This window comes from Hyperolius riggenbachi, chromosome 2 (genome assembly GCF_040937935.1).
Source record: "Hyperolius riggenbachi isolate aHypRig1 chromosome 2, aHypRig1.pri, whole genome shotgun sequence".
In the NCBI taxonomy this organism is placed as follows: domain Eukaryota; kingdom Metazoa; phylum Chordata; class Amphibia; order Anura; family Hyperoliidae; genus Hyperolius; species Hyperolius riggenbachi.
In genome coordinates, this window is record NC_090647.1 from 549,584,298 (window position 1) to 549,607,343 (window position 23,046).

Here is a 23,046-nt window from a genome sequence, read left to right on the forward strand (position 1 = left end):
GTTAGGTCCTAGATTTGTGGGGCCTTTTCCAGTAACCAGGAAAATCAATAATGTCACTTATGCCATTGATCTCCCTACCAGCATGCGAGGTGTGAGATCATTTCATGTGTCCTTGCTCAAGCCGGCAGTGCACGTGGATTCCTTACCCCCCCCCCCCCCGTGTTGATTGATGACCAACCTGAGTATGAAATTGAGAAGATTCTGGACTCGTGGCTTGTGCAGAACTCCGTGCAGTATTTGGTTCACTGGAAGGGGTATGGCATAGAGGAGAGAACTTGGGTGCCAGACTGTCGTATGCACGCAGTGGAGTTGAAAAAGGAATTCCAAACTTGCATCCTGGGAAGCCGGGTAGGAGATGTCCGGAGTCCACTCCTCAGGGGGGGGGGGGTACTGTGAGAGAACGTGGAAAAGCCGCCGCGTGTTCTGACAGCGAGGCGGCTGATTCCGCGTCCAACGCGGCGGTCTGCACGCGGAAGCGTGCATCTAGTGACATGGCAGAACGCGGAAAAGCCGCCGCATGTACTGACAGCAAGGCGGCTGGTTCCGCGTCCAGCGCGGCGGTTTGCACGCAGCAGCGTGCAGCTGGTGTGGCTGAGCCTGTTAGTTCACACAGGTTTAAGAATACGCGCGCGCTGAAAGGCAGAACTTTTATGATGGTCAAGGGAGGATCAGCTGACCCGGCCAGAGAGAGAGAGAACACTGCTCTATATATGGTTACTGCTGGCCACTCTCAAGTTGTCTGCCGTTGCGATCACTACATGGAAGCACTCAGACCTTAGTCAGGTCCAACAGTGTGTTTGAACCAGGAGGACCTGGGAATTCACACTGAGCCAGATTACTTGTATTATCATTCTGTTATACTTCAGACTAGTTCCAGGGTGTAGAGACCACGGACCTCACACCCAAGACTAGGGAACTTGTATTATCATTCTGTTATACTTCAGACTAGTTCCAGAGTGTAAAGACCACGGACCTCACACCCAAGACCACGGAACTTGTGTTATCATTCTGTTATACATCAGACTAGTTCCAGGGTGTAGAGACCACGGACCTCACATCCAAGACTAGGTAACTTGTGTTATCATTCTGTTATACATCAGACTAGTTCCAGGGTGTAGAGACCACAGACCTCACACCCAAGACTAGGGAACTTATGTCATCATTCTGTTATACATCAGACTAGTTCCAGGGTGTAGAGACCACGGACCTCACACCCAAGACTAGGCATTGTTTGATATTTGTTATGACCTGTTGCTTTCCTGACTATCCCTCTGCTTTCTGATTCGGTACCACGCATATCTGATATCACATTGCCAAACCCTGCCTGACTTGGATACCGAATCAGCCTTCAGTCTTTGTACTTTTTCTGTCTGTGTGTTGCCGACCTGGCTTGCCCGACCTCAAGAGCTATCTCTCTCCACTTAAGAGATATCTCCAAGATCAGTCAGTGACATCCACCTTCAGGTGTCACTCACTCTCTGGTCCTTCCTACCTTCAGCCTGACTCCACCCTTTGGAGAGTCTCAGGCTGCTGGAAGGTTTCTGTACTCTCCATAGCAGTATCTCCTGTACTGCTTAGGGTCACCTGTTCATCAGGTGGGTTACTCAAAGTCATACTGTTACACCAAACAACACTCACTCAAATAGGCTCACCAAATGGTGAGCCTATTCAAAGAACTGCTTCCCACAGACTGGCCGGAGCCATTCAGCCAGAATAGGAAAGCATGGAGTTTATGATTTTGAGCATGTTTAAGGAACACCATGCAGGTGAGAAATGTGAAAGTTATCTCATTCTGCTGGTCCGGATCTTGTGAGTATTTTTATATTAAATTGGGGCCACTGGCATAACCAGAACTCAAGGTATTCCACTGTTTTGTAACCGGGCATGCAAACATGCCCAAGTTTGGTATCATATGAACTGGCATATTCTGAGGAATATGAATCGTGATGGTCATGTGTGTGCGGAAAGCGGAAGCCGAGATATGACAAATGTCATATTTGGTGGGCATGGGAAACCCACCCAGGAGCTTAACCGCCCCTGTCCAGCCCCTGGGCTGGACCTGAGACTTCACCCAAAGATGTACATTGTTCAAAAGTGTCTGCGAGGGACTCCTCCCTCATTCCTCCACATTCCACCTTCATGGGAGCCTGCTGCCACTTTGAGGAACAGTGGCGGCCATCTTGTCTGAACTTTGCTCCTAACTGAACTGAACTGAAACCAAGAACCTTATGATTTTCCCAGAAAGGACATCTTTCCACGAACTAAGTATTTTCTCCCTTTTCATTTTCATACTGGCTATTAATGTTTCTACAATTGTTGATTTTAATAATTTTGTGTATATATTAATTATTTATGTTGCATTTCAATAAACCGACGCTATCGTCAGTTGTTTGTCCAGCTACTCTATTATTCAGCCATACCCGAAACGGAACCCAGGCTTCTGAAGAGACGCTACTATTGTCGCTAGCTAGACAGAATAGAGTGTGTTTAATCGTTTTTATTTGCAGGTCTAGGCTCAGCCAGTCAGTGAGCTCCTCTGTCCCATGGTAACAGAGGTGGTGGGGGCAGTTATACCCTGAAATAGTGTGTAATTTGTAATTACCGTAACTCACAGGCTCCCTTCTAGTCGGTCTGTTGCCAAAATTCCAGCGGTTTCTGCGCACCGCCTGCGACCACAGCTTGCATGGTCTGTGTACTGAAACTGATTGGAAGGCAATCTGCATTCCGGCCACTAGGAGTCCTGTGACATGGAGCACATCCCTTCTTTGTATATTTAGTCAACCCAGCTCTGTTTGTGGTTTTTCACCAATAGTCCACTTTAAGATAAACCTATGTTCCTCTCCGCCACCGCTATTCCAGAAAGTCTGATAGCTTTGAGAGATGTCTCAGCGGCATGCTACCTGCTAAGCGGCATTGACAGCGCTGCACAAAAAGTGTTTTACAGCCTGTACAGAACCCTAGAATGAAATTACAGTTTAATTAAGGAGCAAAAACATATTGATTTTGCAATGGATGTAAAAATTGATATTTCAACATTAAAGGTGATTAACCATGTTTCGGGAAGCCAATTACGAGTGTAAATTAAGATATCTATTAAAGTAGAAAGAGCCAAGCAGAGCTCTCGTTACGGTCGGTGTATTAAATCATCATCGGTATCCAAAGAAAAGTAACGTAATTTCTACTGAACTTCGTTTTATGATCTACAAGACATTTTGTCACTTTTATAAACAACTTCCTCAATTCAAATAAGACAGAGAAAGAAATACCCAGACACTTAAAGGAGTTATCAGGCAAATCCTCAAAAAAAACAAAGCTTTACTCACCTGGGGCTTTCTCCAGCCCTTTCGCCACTCACGCCTGTGCAGTAAGCCGTGTACAATGCTGGCTTGATTGACGGCGGCAGATCGCACAGGTGCAGTGCGGACGACCTCCGGGTCGGCTTCTGCACTGAGCACGGAGACCGGGACGGCGGCGCAGAGCGAAGCGGTCGGCGTGGGAGAGTTGGCTGCTAGGGGCTGGAGAAAGCCCCAGGTGAGTAAAGCTTTTTTTTTTTTTTATTTGCCTGATAACTCTTCTTTGGACTTCTGAGGCCAAATGTTCCCCCCAAAAATAAAAAAAGTTAGATATCTGTATAACTTTGGTTGACACGGAGGACGCCGTCCGCGCCCTCCGTGCCGTTCCGCCGGGTCCCCGCCTCTCAATATCCCCCCGAATGGCTGCCGACCCCATGGCCAGGGTCGGGCTCTGCTGCCTGTATAAAGATGGCCGCCGGCGCTGGCTGTTTCCTGTAGCGTGGATCGGGGGGTTGGCCCTAGAGCTGCGCAGCCGCAGTATCGGCCATGCGGAGCGCGCAGCCGCGGCCAGCGCCGGCGGCCATCTTTATACAGATGTCGTGGGGTCGGGAGCCATTCGGGGGATATTGAGAGGTGGGGACCCGGCAAAACGGCACGGAGGGCGCGGACGGCGTCCTCCGTGTCCACCGAAGTTATACAGGTATCTAACTTTTTTTATTTTTGGGGGGAACATTTGGCTTCGGAAGTCCTTTAAAGAGAATCTGTACTCTTACAATAAAAAGCATACCATTCTATTCATTATGTTCTCCTGGGCCCCTCTTCGCCGTTTTTGCTGCTCCCTGCTGCGATTCTGGCTTTTAATCGCCAGTATTCGGCAGTGTTTACAAATAAAAAACATGGCCGGTAACCAGAAAGTGATGTTTGTATATATCTCATGTTACAGTATACTACAAGTTTTTATTACATAGAGAATTATCTGCACTCCAGTCTGGGATTCTCACAGTTCTCAGCATGAGACAGGCAGCTCCCTCCCCCCCCCTCAGAGAGCTCTGTCTGTGAGTAGTAAACAAAGCACACAGAGCCTGGAGGAGGCGTGCAGGGGGTGTGTATAACTTCTCCCTATCACAACAGAGGCAGCACATTCCTCCCTGGCTCACCAAAGCTTGACAAAGAAAATAAGATTAGATATATTACAGAGACAGTGCAACTAGAAAAGGCTGCACTAATGCAGACCACATTAGAACAGGTATAAGAACTTATAGGATACAAGAAATAAGAGTAAACATTTTGTTACAGAGTCTCTTTAAATTATATGTATACATATCGCTGCCCCTCTCTCACTCCATTGGCTGCCAATCACCCAAAGGATCCAATTCTCACGCTGTTTGAACTGCAATGAATTTGACCACTGTCCTTCTGGCCTATGATGCTATGCTGCATATGATATTTCGCTTGTTGCTGTTACTAATCTAATATGGAACTTTGATTCACTTGGCTGCAGACTGGCCTTACATCGCCCACTTGCTACGACTCTACTAGCCTATGCTGACATGCTGCACATGCTAATCTGCTAACCTGTTTGCTTATGATCTGTGGGACTCTGCCCCTTTTTGGCTGCACATTGCTCTGACACTGCCCATATGTGAAATAATTTGACTGTTTACTTAATTTTTCTTTTTTGGCTCTAAAACAATGTTTGTGCAATTACACCAACCAACTATGGGACTATAATATATTATGTGACCATTCACCCTAGAAGTGCTTTACTGAGCGTTTTGCGATTGATTAGCGGTTTTTAAAATTCCTCCCATTCACTTTCTTTAAAACCGCGGCGATTTTCGTATATGTGATCGCAAAACCACCACGATTTTAATGAAAGTGAATGGGAGCGCTTTTAAAAAACAATAATCAATCGCAAAACACTCAGAAAAGCGCTTCTAGTGTGAGGCCCACTGCACATCAAAAACCACTAGCAGATCCGCAAAACGCTGGAGGTTTTTGAAGCAGATTTTCAGAGAGATTCTAGGCATGCTTTCTAAACATGCCTGGCGTTTTTGGAGCGTTTTTGTGTAGCAGATTTCATATATTGTTACAGTAAAGTTGTTACTGAACAGCTTCTGTAAGAAAAACGCCTGGAAAGCCGCTGTGAACTAGCGTTTTTCAGAGCGATTTTCCACTTTCCTATACTTTACATTGAGGCAGAAATGCCTCAGAAATCTGAAAAATGCTGCAGCCCCCGAGGTTGCATTTGTGGAAAAAACAATTCGCTCTGGTGTGCACCAGCCCATTGAAATACATTAGCCAATCGGTTTTCTATCCCCAAGCGTTTTTAAAAGCGCTACAGAACCCCTCTGGTGTGCACCAGCCCTAAATGAGCCCTCTGTGTTATATGAATAAAGATTATACATTTTCTATTTGAAATTTAAAAAGTGTGTTGTGTAATATTGGTATGCACTCTCCTCCACCTTTTCGCCTTCCTATTGATTAACCACTTCACCACTGAGGGGTTTTACCCCCTGACCACCAGAGCAATTTTCACCTTTCAGCGCTCCTTCCATTCATTCGTCTATAACTTTATCATTACTTATCGCAATGAAATGAACTATATCTTGTTTTTTCCGCCACCAATTAGGCTTTCTTTAGGTGGGACATTATGCCAAGAATTATTTTTTTCTAAATGTGTTTTAATGGGAAAATAGGAAAAATGTGGGGAAAAAAAAATTATTTTTCAGTTTTCGGCCATTATAGTTTTTAAATAATGCATGCTACTGTAATTAAAACCCATGAAATTTATGTGCCCTTTTGTCCCGGTTATAAAACCGTTTAAATTATGTCCCTATCACAATGTTTGGCGCCAATATTTCATTTGGAAATAAAGGTGCATTTTTTTCAGTTTTGCGTCCATCCCTAATTACAAGCCCATAGTTTATAAAGTAACAGTGTTATACCCTCTTGACTTAAATATTTAAAAAGTTCAGTCCCTAAGGTAACTAATTATGTATTTTTTTTAATTGTAAATTTTTGAATTTTTTTTTAATTACAAAAAAAAAAAAAATGGGGAGTGTGGGAGGTAATGAGTTAATTTTGTGTGTAAAAGTCATTTATTTGTATGTGAAAAATGTGTAGGGTGTAGTTTACTATTTGGCCACAAGATGGCCACAGTAACTTTTTGCTTTATTGCGACCTCCAAGCCTCCTTCCGGAAGCTTGGAGGAAGAATAAGGAGGCTGGACACGTGAGTTTCTTCTCACAATGATCGCGCTGCCCATAGGAGAGCAGCGGGTCATTGTGGGGCTTAGATCAACGAACGGGAATGGATTTTCCCGTTCATTGATCTCCGGGCGAGCGGGCGGCGGCGGTTTTACTAGCGGCGGGCGGCGTGTTTACGAGCGGGAGCGCGGGCAGCGTCGGGAACGCGGAAAGTACGTGTTTCTCCGTCCCTGGTTTTTAAAGGATGGAAAAAGGGGCGGAGAAATACGTACGCGCGGGGGTAAAGTGGTTAATACTGCTACTGGAGGGTTCAGGAAGCTTTGGCATGGGGGTGATCTTCGCGAAGGGGGCTGGAGGAAGCCCCAGGTATGTATAAAATTTTTACTTCTTGTCATCTCAAGTTTACTTTAAGATTTCCTTTGTAGTTCATGTGCTTGTGCTGTGGAGCTGCAGGAGATGGAAGACTCTACACTGTGTCCCTCTAGAAAGCATCGATATAGAACTGTGAGAGTTGTTTGGATAATAACCATGGATGACAGCAGGGCCTTATAATTCAGTGTGGAGAGCTACTTATTACTAGACTGTACAGGATTGGAACAAGAAGTGAATTAGAAAACGTGACACTTCCTCGAACAGATGCTTCTCAGAGACCACTTGAAAGCTGAATTGCTAGCAGGAAATCTAATAGAGGAGGAGACGGAACACTCCAGAGGATAGGTACAACATTAAAGAAATCCGTCAGGTCAATATGAACCGAGACGGTGGAAGAGACAAAGTATGGAAGATGGAAGCACTTCACAAATGGATGGCAGAGAAGATGGATGGCTGAGTAGGTGAGTATGTTATTATGGAGAACTTTGCTAGGAGAGGACAAACCTCTCACAAATGTAGCTAGAGAAAAATGGAAGATGATGATGCGTTAATGGAAGCTGTAACAAGTGCAGGAGCGCGTCAACGGCACTCAAGATCTATCTGTAGAGAGAAGTTACCTCTTCGAAGAGCTCCAGGCTGTAGGTGTTATCATCATCAGCAAAGTAGACCACCCCTTCGGGAGGGTTGGAAGTGTTGATGTTCTCTCGAAGCCACCTTAGGCCCAGGTTTCTCTGCATGGTCCCTCTCGGGGTGTGGGCAGGAGTCCTGGACATGCCCACTTTCTGGTTATGTGGGCTCTCGATGTTCAAGTGGGTGAAGTTGAGTCCAGCTTTCTCCAGAAGGTTGGCCACCAGCTTGGTCTTCCTCGGACAGTCTTCCACCACAATCCAGTGCAAATTGACCACATGCAGGAAAGTGTTGGCCAGGCGGACCAGCTCGGCTTTCTGTACAGGTCGGGTGTAGGTGGGGGTAATGACGTAGATCACTGGAAGGTCCTCGTTCCAGGGCGGAGGTCGGGAGTAAACGTAGGTCCGAACAACCACGGGGGTTGGCCGGGTGGCGTGCTGGTGGATACACTGAAGGGAGTCCTCTTTACTCTGCGTTACATTGCTGAAAAGTGGCTTTACTGTAGAGTTGTCACCTGTGTCCTCTGTATAAAGAACATATAGAAATAAGGATTTATTTAAGAGGGAAGATTGTACAATGGGCAAACATTGACTAAATCATTTATACATAATTATTGCAAAAATTAAGCACTTTTATTTATTACGTTATTTTCACTGGAGTTCCTCTTTAAAGAGACTCTGAAGCGAGAATAAATCTCGCTTCAGAGCTCATAGTTAGCAGGGGCATGTGTGCCCCTGCTAAACCGCCGCTATCGCCCCGCTAAACGGGAGTCCCTGATCCCCCAAACCCACCCCCGCAAGCATTGGTCGCAAACTTGGTCGTGAGTTTTCTTTTCCTGGAGGCAGGGCTAACGGCTGCAGCCCTGCCTCCAGTCGCGTCTATCAGCGGCGCATCGCCGGCTCTCCCCCGCCCCTCTCAGTGAAGGAAGACTGAGAGGGGCAGGGGAGAGGCGGAGATACGCGCTGACAGACGCGCGTGGGGCAGGGCTGCGGCGGTTAGCCCTGCCCCAACCAGGAAGAGATCCCCCGCTGCACCGAGGGGATTTGGGGGTAGAGGGACCCCCGTTAAGCCACGGGATAGCGGCGGTTTAGCAGGGGCACACATGCCCCTGCTATCTATCAGGTCTGAAGCGAGATTTATTCTCGCTTCAGACTCTCTTTAAGCAGCACATGACTTCCAGCGCTAGTCAGCAGTGATGAGAGAAAATGCCAATTTTTTTTTTTGCATTAATTCTCGCGAAAATAATGTTAAATACGATTTTTAAGTGAAAATGCCATCAAAAATATTTTCACGCTTTTCGTGAATGTTCACAGTAAAAATACAAATTTTTCGTGTTTTTGTGGTTAAAAAAAATTTGCAGTAAAAATATTGTTTTTCTATGTTTTCGCGCTTTTTGTGGTAAAATAATGATTTTACGTGTTTGCGCAAAAACGCATAAGTTCAAGCTGTTTTTTGCAAACATTTCTTGAAACTGAAAATAGCATTTCTGATGTGAAAATGACTTTGGAGAAAATGTGAAAGCAACACTGATAAGCTTTTCAGGCTGCTCTTTCTGTGTTCTGTACATTCTTGATATCTGACCAGCACCGTGACACAAGTGAGCAAGTAACCAGCAGTCTTGTACAATAAAAAACATACCAATCGTGTCACTGTGATCTCCTGGATCCCTCTTGGCCGTTTCCGCCGCTCCCCACCACGATCCTGGCTTTTAATCGCCAGTGTTTACAAACAGAAAACATGGCCGCTAACCAGGAAGTGATGTGTCAGAAAATTATATGAATGCAGAGAAATAATCCCCATCTTGCTTTAAAGCTGACAATATATGTGTTAAAATGTTCTGCAGATTATTTGAGTTAATTTCATGATTTTCTAATTATAAGCAGAGTTCTTCTCTAATCAATTAGATTGTTGGTTAGAGTAACCTTTAATGTCATTTTCTGCAGTAAGCTGTTTTGTTCCCTGTACAAGGTTATGTTTTTATTGAGATAGCGCTGGAGAAATGTTTTAACTATATTCAGTTTTTGTTGCAATGCAATACGCTTATGCAAGGCCGAACACACACACTGCAAAAGCTAGGCCTGTGATATGCTGATATTAATCCTGAATAGAGATTATGTATAGTGATCATAGATTTATTAATTAATGAGTTAATCAATGATAGACTTATATAATAAGGTAAATACGTTTGTGTATATATATATATATATATATATATATATATATATATATATATATATATATCATGTTACAGTATACTACAAGTTTTTATTACAAACTGAATTATCTGCACTCCTGTCAGGGATTCTCACAGTTTCTCAGCATGACAAGCTGAAACAGAGATCAGAGACCAGTGTGTGACTAACAAACAAAGCACACACACAGAGCCTGCAGGGGGCGTGCATAACTTCTCCCTATCACAGCAGAAGCAGTGCATTCCTCTTTGTGTCGACAAAGTCTGACAAAGGAAAGAAGATTAGATATATTACAGAGACAGTGTAACTAGAAAAGGCTGCAGTAATCCAGAGCACATTAGAGCAGGTATAGGAACTTATAGGATAGAAGAAATAAGGCTGAACATTTTGTTACAGAGTCTCTTTAAGAGTTAAAGCCTTGTTCACATCTAAAATCGCAATCGCTGAAGCCAGCGTTTTGCGATTTTGTGAGTGTTTTTTTTAGCGCCCTGCGTGCTACGATTTTTTTTAAAGAGCTTTTCTAAGCACTTTTGCAGAGCTATTTGTTTGTTCACTTCCTGACGCAAGTCAGGAAGTGAACTCTTTGTCCCGGAAAATAATAATTAGAATGTATTTATTCTTAAACGCTGGGGAAATCGCTATACAAAGCGCTTTTTCAAGCCAACGCTTTGCAAAGGCCCCGGGAAGCACCATTTCAGACCCCCTGTCTGAAGGGGCAGAGGCCTGGGGAGTCCGTCGACCAGCTGTGAATCTACCACCATGCACCCGCCCCACCCTCTTTTGAATAAGACCTTTCCGTCCAATAGTATTGATCAATTTCGGGCAGACGTTACGATCATGTGGCCATAATGACTATTATATAAATCTTCCAGGGAGAACTGATAAGTGTAGCGGCACGTAACTCTTACATCAGTTGCTTCTGGTCATGTGACCAGATATCTAAAGGAAGGTATGTGGTTACAGAAAACCAGTTCAGTAGCACGCGTCTCCTTTTGACCCTCAATCAGATTGCAGGTGCCCAATCCAGTGGCGGACTAAGCCAGCGATGGGCCCCTGTGCAAAATAAATGATGCGGGGCCCTATGTGAGTGGGCGTGGTCATAGCAGATCATGGTTGGATCCAAACAATGCTGATAAGATAAAATTGCATGAAGCTAGGTCACATTCTGTAGGCACTGTAAGGACCGCAGGGTTAAACCCCCATAAAGACCAGGCCATTTTTCACTAAATAGGCCACTGCAGCTTTAAGGCCTCACTGCAGGGCCATGTCAGCACACAAGTGATCCCCCCCTCCCTTCTCTGCCCACAACAGAGCTCTCCGTTGGTGGGCAGTGATTGCTCCCTCAATGTTTATTTTTTTATTTATTTTTTAACAAATATTTAGATGCTTATTTTTTAAAATAAATTTTACCGTTTTGTTTTTATATTTTTTTTTCAGCCCGCCCTCCCTCCCCCGACAGCCAATCAGCCTATGACAGCCGGTCACTCTTGTCTTTGGCACACAGCTGTCCCCAGTACAGTGCTGCCTTAGATTGCAGCGCTGTACCAAGTAAGTAGACGGCGGTTTTGCCATCTAACAGTCTCCGAGTGGCGATCACCGCTGGGAGACTGATGGCGGAGCGGAGCTCCGTCATGCCAGCAGAGAGGTGCGTGCATTGGCACGCACGATCCCCTGCAATCCCCGCCCCTAGCCATACATGCCGAATGGTGTGGAGTGGTCCTGGAGCTGCCGCCGCCTTCACGCAAATTGGCTAATGTATTGGCTAAAATTGGTTAATGTAGCACATTTTAAACTTGTATATGACTGAGGCATACGTTATTAACACTGTTTCTCTTGAGTTTCAGAGAGAAATGCATGGAGAATAGCCTAGAGGATAATCAGACCCAGGAGGCCCTAACTGGTGCAATTTAATAGGCCCTAGAGGACATGGGGCCCCTGTGCGGTTGCACGGCCTGCACGGGCCTATGTCCGTCTCTGGCCCAATCCTCCAGTGCCTCACTGCTTCCACACAATTACATTGGTAATGAAAAAAACTTGGTAAGGAAGCATTCCGCAGACATTTTAGCGTAAATGTACACTACATGTTTCGAGGTCCGACCCCTTCTTCAGGTGTAAGGGGAGGAGGAAGGGGTAAGATCCTATAAAACATATAGTGTACATACACACTACAATAAATGCAAATTTTTGCCTGTGGGGTCCCTCCCTACTTTGTTTTTAGTAGGCACAGAAGCCTTGTTTAACCTCCCTGGCAGTCAATTAGAACCGCCAGGGGGCAACGCAGCACTATTTTTTTTTTTTTTTTTAAAGTCATGTAGCTAGCCTAGCGCTAGCCACATGATAGCCGCTGAGCAGCGGTATCCCCCTACCTACTGCGATCGCCTCCGGCAATCAGCGGAAGCAGGAAATCCCGTTCAGAATGGGATTTCCTGCTGGGCTTCCCCGGTCGCCATGGCGACGGTCATCATCGACGTCATGGACGTCGTGACGTCATGGGAAGTCCCGATCCACCCCTCAGCGCTGCCTGGCGCTGATAGGCCAGGCTGCGCAAGGGGTCTAGGGGGGGGCGGCGCGGCGGATCGGCAAAGTGCTAGCTGCGTGTACAGAAAAAAAAAATTATGCAAATCGGCCTAGCAGGGCCTGAGAAATCCTCCTGCGCGTGTAGCCCGACCTGAGGTCGGGCTTACCGCCAGGGAGGTTAACTAACACACAAAAATATGTGGGTGCTTTTCACAAAAACAGCAGTATATGCAGATCTTTAGAAGGAAGCGAACAAAACAGCCTCATGATCTCAATGGATATTGTTGGCTGGAGAAAAGTATAAAAAAGATAATATTTTAGTGCATCATTAAATTATAGCCACCTTTTTGCCTGTGTTTCAAAAAGGTCAACTATATATATAAGTTTTATTTAAAAAAAAGCTCATATATCTGATTAATATCTGCGTCTGGCTAGTGATAATAAATTGCGAGCCTGAGGCTGGCAGAGGTTATGCCACATTTATGGCTCGATGTATGCAAAGAAATATATCTATAATGAAATATATAAGCTCTGTATATTCAAGAAGATTGTGCAGCCAGCGATATGTCTTCCAGTAAGGCCCGGATTTACATCACAGGAGCCTATAGGTACAGATGTCCTGGCACCCTAGACTTCACCCTTCATGAACCTACAAACCCCCGCTGAACCGTAACACAAGTGTGCTGGCTGAGCTGTCATTTCCCCCTTACTTCCCTTGGGGGGAACATGGGGAGAAATAGGGGGATGGCAGGGGCAGACATGGGAGTGGCAGAAGGAGATGGGGGTGGGGCATGTGGGTGGCAGGTGACCCTTGGTATTAGGTAGCCAGAGGTACCCTCAGTATTAAATTGCATAGGGAAGGAGGGAGGAAGGCACTTGAGGAGCAGAGTTAGCCGCCTTCCTATCATCAGGTGCCTGTAGACACGTGCCTACTGTGCCTTATGGTAAATCTGGCCCTGTTTCCAGTCCTAGTTGAGCTGTGTGAGGTCTCTTGGCAGGTATAGAAAGGGCCCCCAAACTGTATGTGGGGCTTGATTATGATTTGGAAAGGGGATAAAAATCATCATTTTGGGAGGTGATGGGGTGTGGCCATAGGCCATTTCAGGTGACTGGTGTTCCTCTAAGGATCCTCAGGATCATTTTGGAGAGAAGAGACAATCCTACAAGAACAGAAATCGCATCCAGATTTGACCCACAAATTGCTTCTCCTACTTAGCATATGCACATCTTAGTTGAAAGCCCAACCCCTGAGTTATCCTCAGCCCCTCCTCCGAGCTTCATAAAAATTTCTCATTGCAGGTTTGCTCATGCCAAGGCCACTATTTCATTTTAGCATATCTCACTGTGGTCTGCTATGACTCTGGCGAGGCTTGCTAATGTTTGTCACAACCAGAAGAAACATTTTAACAAATCCAAGCCAGGCTTTCTGGATCTTACACTACAGGCAGCGGTAAAAGGCTAAAACGCTGCGTTTTGGCTGCAGGCGTTTTGAAGGCGTTTTAACGCCAATACATCACTATCAATTGTAATAAGAAACGCCGCGGTAGGCCCAGAAAAAGCGCCTGGGAGCGTTGAAACGCAACGCTCCAAAACGCAGCGTTAGATGTGAAAGGTAAAATGAAAGTCTATGGACTTTCATTTTACCTTGGAAAACGCCCACTTTGGCCGTGGCGTTAAAACGCCGAAAAAGCCTTCTAGTGTGAAAGGGCCCTAATGCAACCTATTCAAACCAAATAAACCTGGTCCACATCTGTATCACTATCCTTCTTTAGCCCCCCCCCCACGTCTTGCCCTCTCCCCCTACTTATGATCCTTTCCCTTACCCTCTGGCCTTTTCCGCCCACCTCTGACCCTCTCCTTCCACCTCTGGCACTCTTCTCCATCTTTGACCTTCTCCACTGACCTCTACTCACCTCTGGTCCTCCCCCCCAACCTCTGACCCCCTCTATCTTACCCTCTCCTACTACCTCTGACCCTTTCCCCCCCCCCTCTCTAGCCTTTTACGCCCACCACTGGCCCTCTTCCGCCACCTTTGGCCCTTTCCCCTTACCTCTGGCCTTTAATGCCCACATCTGGCTATATCCCGCCACCTCTGTCCCTCTTCCCCTTTCTCTGGCCTTTTTGCCATCCCTCTGGCCCTCTTCCACAACCTCTGACCCTTTTCCCTAACCTCTGGACTTTCCCACACACACCTCTGGCCTTTTCTCTCCACCTCTGGCACTCTTCCCCTAACTATGACTTTCACCCCTGACCTCTGACCCTCTCCACCCACCTCTGGCCCTCTCCCCCACCTCTGGCACTCTTCCCCTTACCTCTGACCATTTCCCACTACCTCTGACCCTCTCCCTACACATTAGTATTGCCATGCTTACTTCGTAGCAGGGTGAGGTAGCGGCTGGTCGGATGCTGGTGCCACAGTGTTAGAAGCAGAGCCCATGGTAGGACAATGAGCAGTGTGGTGAGAAGGTTGCGTCTCCTCAGCATGCTGTTGTAACTGTCCGTGCCAGGTCATCTCTTTACCTACGGGAAACAGAAAAGGGTCTCAGTGTTAGATTCTATAACATGTGGTGTGAAGGTGTTAAAGAGGAACAGCAATGAAAATAACGTAATAAATAAAATTACTTTTTTTTTAACAATATTCTCCCAGAATGCTTTGGGAGAATTCCACATAGCTAAACAGCCTAGGCTAAGCATCACTTGGAGGGCGGGGCTACATAACCGTTTAAAGAGAGCTCTGCTTGCCTGGCAGTTGGAAACAACCGTTATATTCCACAATGCAACGAGGTTCACAGCGAGGAGAACGCCTGCGCATACCACTAAGGCTGCATCTGAAAGGACCACCAGCTCAGTGTGCAGCACCTAAATAGATTTTCTGCACACTTCGCATTCAATTCAGATGCAAATCATATGCAAATCTGCTACTACTTATCATGCAAACAGGAAAATCAGGAGAAGGGGCTGGGAGCAGCTAACCTAATAGTTACATAGTTACAAAGTTAAGAAAAAATGGGGGGAAAGGCTGCGCATCCCAAAACATATGCAGCAATTGAATGGTTAATCGCACAGGCATACGCCGCCTCTGCCAGACTGAAAAATGCATGCCCTGCATCCAAGACAAATGCTAACATTTATTAAGCTAGGAGGAACATTAGCTTCCAATATGGTTACGAGGTTCACAGACAGCAAACTGACAGGGCCATCGCTTCGGCCGCGAGATGGGGGGGCGCGTGGCAACACAACTGAACGCGACTGGACAGATTACCGGGCAAGACTGTTAGAACAATCGAGCCGCCTTGGAGGATGGCGAGGGAGGCAACGGGGCTGGAGGAAGCCCCAGGTAAGTATTATTGCTGTATCTTCTAACATCTCTCGTTTCTGTTTGATTTGTTACATTGAGTTCTATGTATATAATTAAAAAAAAATCTTTGGATAAATAGATAAATTTTAAAAAAATTAAAGAATAAAGGACATACTCAGATTCCTCCATTAGGAGATGGACTAATCTGAAACCTGTCAGATCTGTCAAAATTTTTACTACCTACTGTCAGGGCCGGTTCTCTCATGAAGCAAGGTGAAACATTTGCATCAGGTGCAGAGATAACAGGGGAAGCAGCATGTTTGTACTGTGTTTACACTAACAGCATGCAGCCAGAGTAGGAGGAGAAGCGAGAGGAAGAGGTCATCATTGGGGAAAAGCAGCTTGTTGTGCTGTGTGAGGAGTCTGGCAGCGAGTGAGGAGGGGGAGGCAGGAGAGCAGCATTGGGGAAAAGCAGCTTGTTGTGCTGTGTGAGGAGTCTGACAGTGAGTGAGGAGGGGGGAGGCAGGAGGTCATCATTGGGGAAAAGCAGCTTGTTGTGCTGTGTGAGGAGTCTGACAGTGAGAGAGGAGGGGGGAGGCAGGACAGCAGCATTGGGGAAAAGCAGCTTGTTGTGCTGTGTGAGGAGTCTGACAGTGAGTGAGGAGGGAGGAGGCAGGAGAGCAGCAGTGTTTCCTTTGACTTGCACAGCGGAAGGGAGGAGGTGGCACTGCTGTCCTGACTGAGGAGGAATGGAGTGGCTGAGGGTGAGCAGTTTGTTTCTGACAGACTCACAGCCAGCCAGTGTGCTATTGTGTTGAGCTGCAGCATGTCATGTGAGAACATTATATGAAGCAGAGTAAATTGTCGGGTGCGGAGGGATCATTACAAATTGTGGGGAAGGGAGAAAGTTTGCCTCAGGCTGAAAAAAGTCTAGAACCACTGTAAGTGACAGAAACTTAGGTAAAACGTATTTACAGTGAGTGTGCAGAAATTCACCTTCCTCGGCTCTCAGATCGATCGAAAATGGTGATTGTAGTCATGAAACAAAACGTCCGGATAACCCTCGGCACAAACGCGATGGTTAGCATGAACCAAGTATGGAAAAGCAAAGACATTAGCATTACGACCAAATGTAGGCTGGTTCATGCCATTGTTTTCCCCATAACCATGTATGGCTGCGAAAGTTGGACCCTAAGAAAAGCAGATAGAAGAAAAATCGTCTCCTTCGAGTTGTGGTGCTGGCGACGGTTGCTTCGCATTCCATGGACACCAAGAATGACGAACAAAGAAGTATTGGAACGTATAAGACCAGACATATCACTGGAAGGCAAGATCACCAGACTCAGACTCACTTATTTTGGCCACGTGATGCGATCAAATTCCTTAGAGAAAGACCTAATGCTAGGACTGATCAGTGGCAAAAGGTGACAAGGCCACCAGAGAACGAGTTGGCTTGATACCATCAAAGCTGACACAGAATTGAGGTTAAGGCAACTGGCAGAAATGGTACAAGTCGGACGGCGTGGAGAGAGCTAACCCATAGAATCACCAAGAGTCGGACACGACTGAATGGATAACATCATCGTCATCATTTACAGTGATTTTTACTCTAGGACAAATGTAAATCTTATGTCTATGCTGTATTTAAAAATGTTACAATTTTTCACAAAAGTGGTCCGTTAAGTGGCAACAGGTGGCAGTGGCTTTTCATGCCATCTATGTGAATAGGCCCTAACCCCCCTCACCTGATGCCCAACAGCGACCTACCCCCAACCACCACTCACCTCTAACATACTTGAACATTTAGAGCGAACCTGAAGTGAAAATAAACGTATGAGATCATGAATTGAACGTGAAGTACAGATGATAAATAGAACATTAGTCACATGAAAAAGTCTCACATTTTTATTTTCAGTTGTATTGCTTTATTTTTAAGATTGCATCAGGCTGTCACAGCTACTGTTTAGAATCCACACTTTGTAGTGACCCCTTTGAACCTTCCTGCAGTAAAAACTCATTAGAAGCCTCATGTCACGGTTTCTCAGCTATTCTAGCTTCCATTTACTTTTCAGGAAACTGGACTGAATTCCACAAGCTGTTCTGCAGTCTCTTTTGCGTGGATAACAACTTAAAGGGATACTGTAGGGGGGTCGGGGGAAAATGAGCTGAACTTACCCGGGGCTTCTAATGGTCCCCCGCAGACATCCTGTGTTGGCGCAGCCACTCACTGATGCTCCGGCCCCGCCTCCAGTTCACTTCTGGAATTTCTGACTTTAAAGTCAGAAAACCACTGCGCCTGCACGCCCGTGTCCTCGCTCCCGCTGATGTCACCAGGAGTGTACTGCGCAGACACAGACCATACTGGTCCTGCGCTGTGCGCTCTTGATGACATCAGCGGGATCGAGGACACGGCAACGCAGGCGCAGTGGTTTTCAGACTTTAAAGTCTGAAATTCCAGAAGTGAACCGGAGGCGGGGCCGGAGCATTGGGGAGTGGCTGCGCCAACACAGGATGTCTGCTCGGGACTGTTAGAAGCCCCGGGTAAGTTCAACTCATTTTCCCCTGACCCCCCTACAGTATCCCTTTAAGTTTTTTTTAACTCTTGCTGTACTTGAAAACAGAAAGGCACTTCTGATCATTTCTTATTAGTGCTAGCAATAAGTTTTGAGTTTTGATACCAAACTTAAAAGAATGAGAGTAAGCTTTTTGCCTTCATCAGATTTCAATCCTGTTTCCTTAAAAGCTGTTGGAACAGACAAACCCTATGCCTTATTACAGCTAGCATTACATGTGTATACAGCAAAGCCCCTGGTATCCGGCAATGGCGGGGATCACCTGGTTGACGAAAAAGCACTAACCCCCCCCCCCCCCCCCCGTGCTAAATAAAATACTCACCCAGTATCCAGCGCCACCTTCTAGCCACCCTGTTGCTTGTAGCGGCTTTCCAAAGGTCCGAGCCGTGCACAGATGCTGGAAAGCCGCTGGGAGCGTCATGAGGGCTATAAGACTGCACTGGACAAAACAAAACAGTCCCCATTGTCCCCGCATTTCGGTTAGTCGAGACTTCCGGTTGCCTGAGTTTCAAATAACTGCTGTACTTAAATCAAAGGACTGCTGTATTTAAATCATCAAGTCACATGTTGCTTTCATTTTGCACGCAGCCGCCAGAGAGATACGTAGAGGGCGCACTTCTTTTGCGCAGACGGAGAAGACCGAGGACGGCGGCGTGGGAGCGATCCGTGTGGATGGGGCTGAAGAAAGCCCCAGGTATGTATAAAACTTTTATTGGTAATCGTCTCTGGTTTCTACAGTGCAGGAGCTCTTTAAAAGTGTCCGTGTGGACGCGGCCTTAAGCGAGGAGCATGAACAATCTTTAATGAAGGTCTTGATTGTCTGCCGCCTTCCGGCTGATCCCGCGGGCGCAGATCTGATTGCTTATGTCTCTCGGCAGCCTTTCATGGATTAACAGCTGCAGCGTGATAGTAATCTGATTAGTTCAGACTCATCCCGGTAATTATTCCAAATGTGACACGACAGGAATGTTGGAAGAAATTAACTTGCTCAGTGCAGCATGGGCTGAGAGACCCGCCATGCCGTAATTACCTGTTGCCCTCAAGAACATTTCAAATTACATCCAATATTCAAATAACGGCAGAGACGGCTCCTTCATGCACAGCGCAAAGGCCCCCCGGGTCACGTGGCCTGACAACACATCATAACCGCTCAGCGCAGAGCTCCGACCCCCGGGTCACATGACCTAACAACTTATCATAACCGTTCAGCGCAGAGCTCCCTCCCTCCGCGTCATGTGACCTGATAACTCATCATAACCGCTCAGCACAAAGCTCCCCCCCCCCCGTTACGTGACCTGACAACTCATCATAACCGCTCAGCGCAGAGCTCCCCCCCCACCGTGTCACATGACCTGACAACTCATCATTCCCGCTCAGCGCAGAGCTCCCTCCCTCCGCGTCACATGACCTGACAACTCATCATAACCACTCAGCGCAGAGCTCCCCCCTCCCCATGTCATGTGACCTGACAACACATCATAACCGCTCAGCACAGAGCTCCCCCACGTTACGTGACCTGACAACTCATCATAACCACTCAGCGCAGAGCCCCCCCCCCCCGCGCATCACGTGACCTGACAACTCATCATAACCGCTCAACGCAAGAGGTCTGCTCTCCCGCCTAACAAGACTTATGAGCAACAGGCTTGGGACATAAAATGGAAGCAAAGATCCGGTGCCAGGTATTGAGGCACTTCAGTTATCTGAATGGGATGTCTAAGATAATCGCTCTGAATATAATTTCCAACTATTCTTTCTTTTGGGGTTGGTGAGCTGTAGGTGCTGGGAGTGGGGGTGGGGTTGGTGAGCTGTAGGTGCTGGTGGTGGGGTTGGTGTACTGTAGGTGCTGGGGGTGGGGTTGGTAAGCTGTAGGTGCTGGGGGTGGGGTTGGTGTGCTGTAGGTTCTGGGTGTAGGGTTTGTGAGCTGTAGGTTCTTCGGGTGGGGTTGGTGAGCTGTAGGTGCTGGGTTGGTGAGCTGCAGGTGCTGGGGGTGGGGTTGGTGAGCTGTAGGTGCTTGGGGTGGGGTTGGTGAGCTGTAAGTTCTGGTGGTGGGTTTGGTGAGCTGTAGGTTCTTCGGGTGGGATTGGTGAACAATGAGCTGTAGGTTCTGGGGGTGGGGTTGGTGAGCTGTAGGTTCTGGGTTGGTGAGCTGTAGGTTCTGGGGTGACGTTGGTAAGCTGTAGGTTCTGGGGGTAGGGTTGGTGAGCTGTAGGTTCTTCGGGTGGGGTTGGTGAACTGTAGGTGCCGAGAGTGAGGTTGGTGTGCTGTAGGTTCTGGTGGTGGGGTTGGTGAGCAGTAGGTTCTTCGGGTGGGGTTGGTGAGCAATGAGCTGTAGGTTCTGAGGGGGTGGGGTTAGTGAGCTATAGGTTCTGGGGGTTGGTTTGGTGAGCTGTAGGTGCTGGGGGTGGGGTTGGTAAGCTGTAGGTTCTTTGGGTGGGGTTGGTGAGCTGTAGGTGCTGGGGTGGGGTTGGTGAGCTGTAGTTTCTGGGTTGGTGAGCTGTAGGTGCTGTGGTTGGTGAGCTGTAGGTGCTGGGGGTGGGGTTGGTGAGCTGTAGGTGCTGGGGTTGGTGAGCTGTAGGTGCTGGGGGTGGGGTTGGTGAGCTGTAGTTTCTGGGTTGGTGAGCTGTAGGTGCTGTGGTTGGTGAGCTGTAGGTGCTGGGGGTGGGGTTGGGGAGCTGTAGTTTCGGGGTTGGGGAGCTGTAGTTTCTGGGTTGGTGAGCTGTAGGTGCTGGGGGTGGGGTTGGTTTGGCGTAGATGCAGGGGGTCGTTTTTGCGAGTTGTAAGTGCTGGGGCTGGGGTTAGTGAGCTGAAGGTGCTGATAGCGACCGGCTCAGCCGACAATCAGGCATGTGTATGGCAGCTGCGACCCCAGAGTTATCCACTCCACAGATCTACTCAATCCCAACAACGCCGACTCCCCCCCCCCCCCCACGATGCCACTGTTTGCGCTCGTCTCCCGCTTGCCGCATGACGTCATCCCTCACGCCTAGTAACACAGAGCAGTGTCAGCTACACAACTGACACCCGTGTGTGCAGCCCGGCCCAGCAATGTCACCCAAGAGGATCAGATGCTGATGCTCAACGGGCGACGTAGTTGAAAATGTGTGCAGGCCCTTAAAGGGAACCAGAGACGAAGCACCCTTGTGTATTTTACCATGTATATCAGTAAGAACATTAGAGAAAACACTTACCATGCTCTCTGTTTCATCCTCACTGCTAAAAGTGTCTGTTATTAGCAGTCATAAGAATCCCAGACTGAGCATTCAGTCTGGCTTTGCAGGGAATAATTATAGCTGAGTCATTATAGCAGAGCCACAAGGGGGCAGGCTTGGGCTTGAAAAGATACCACAGAAGACAGACTCAGCTATAATCTTTCCGTAGCAAAGCTAGACTGAGTGCTCAGTCAGGGATTCTTATCAGAGGTGATAACAGTCAGATTAAACAGAGAACAATGAAACAAAGAGCAGATTAGGTGTTTACTGTCATGTCCCCACTGATTTATAAGGTAAAATACAAGAGGGTGCTTCATCTCTGGTTCTCTTTAAGTTGGCTGAGGCGCCTCACAGATAACGACCGCCTCAGCCGATAATCAGGCATGTGTATGGTAGCCACTGACCCCAACCCGAGAGAGATCCGCCTCGCGGATCTACTCAACCCCAGCGACGCCAATCCCATTGTTCAGGCCGCTCCCCCCACCCGCTGCGTGATGTCACACATGCTCCACTTGTTTTCCCTCCATCATGCCCTGCTACCTCTCCCAGCAACACAGCGCATTGTCAGCTAGGCATGCTGACACACGTCTGTGCAGCCCGGACCAGCGATGTTGACCAACGGCATTAAGTCCTGATCCCTGGTGGACTTTAGCTTCACTTTAATTAAAAAAAGCTGAAATTTCAGTTACACTAAAATGTTGGCTAAAAAGAGATTTTTTTCCCCCATTATGATTTTCCTTTCAGAATGTTCCTTCTCACAATCGAATAACGAATCCCCCATTTCTATAGGTCAGGCTTTTCTGTTTCCTGTCTTTTGTAATGTAGCGTCTTTTATACTCCAGAAATATCTTTTCCTTTCTTCATTGCTGGAACATTCCGCCCCGCCGTTCTCTTGAGAAGTCTTCCCTCCGGTGTTACGGCCGCATCTGAAGGAGACGCTTCCCTCCGCGATGGGGAAATTATGGCCTTTCTGAAGTAAAGCTAGTCACAGACGGGTCCATTATTTTTACAGCACGTTTAATCAGTTTGAATCTGGCGGTAATCCTCGACCTTCATCGGTTTCTTCAGTAATTTGGGCCTGGATCACACTGGGGGCACTTTAAGGGCTCAGACACATTATTTTTCTGAGCACTTTTTGGCCTTCAGAGCTTTCTGAGAGCTGTTTAAAAAAGGCTCCCATTGACTTACATTAAAATCGTGGTAAAATTGCGTGATTTTACAGCGACTGAGATTTTACCGTGATATTAATGTAAGTCAATGGGAGCGTTTTTTTAAAAAGCTCTCAGAAAGTCTGGAGGCTAAAAAGCGCTCAGAAAAGCACTTATAGTGTGTCTGAGCCCTTTAAGGACCTCTGTTGCGAAAATCTTAAAATCTAAAATACATGTAAACATAGACAAATAAGAAGTATGTTTCTTCCAGAGTAAAATGAGCCATAAATGACTTTTCTCCTATGTTGCTGTCACTTACAGTAAGCAGAAGAAATCTGGCATTACCGACAGGTTTTGGACTAGCTCATCTTCTCATGGGGGAGTTCTCAGGGTTTTCTTTATTTTTAAAAGCACTTAGTGAATGGCAGTTGCTCCGTCCAACTGCCACACAAGTGTGCAGCGATCAGGGAGGATGGCCAGCATCTTTTTATCAATCATTTTCAGGGAATGTCTTTAAAAATAATAAAGGCCATGCTGAGAATCCCCCATGAAGAGATGGACTAACCTAAAACCTGTCGGTAATGTCAGATTTCTACTACCTACTG

At 47.0% G+C, this 23,046-nt stretch overlaps 1 protein-coding gene across 7 annotated transcripts in view; it reads right to left on the bottom strand.

The window, feature by feature from the left end:
• LOC137547348 (galactosylgalactosylxylosylprotein 3-beta-glucuronosyltransferase 1-like) overlaps positions 1 to 23,046 on the bottom strand; it is a 359,516-nt gene that overhangs the window by 55,178 nt on the left and 281,292 nt on the right. For all 7 annotated transcript variants that reach the window (XM_068270854.1, XM_068270853.1, XM_068270855.1 and 4 more), the window contains 2 exons: positions 14,583 to 14,730; positions 7,492 to 8,024 (listed from right to left, as the gene is read on the bottom strand). In XM_068270854.1, coding sequence (XP_068126955.1) covers positions 7,492 to 8,024; positions 14,583 to 14,694 — 645 coding nt within the window. In that variant the 5' untranslated portion in view covers positions 14,695 to 14,730. The remainder of the gene's footprint in view (positions 1 to 7,491; positions 8,025 to 14,582; positions 14,731 to 23,046) is intronic.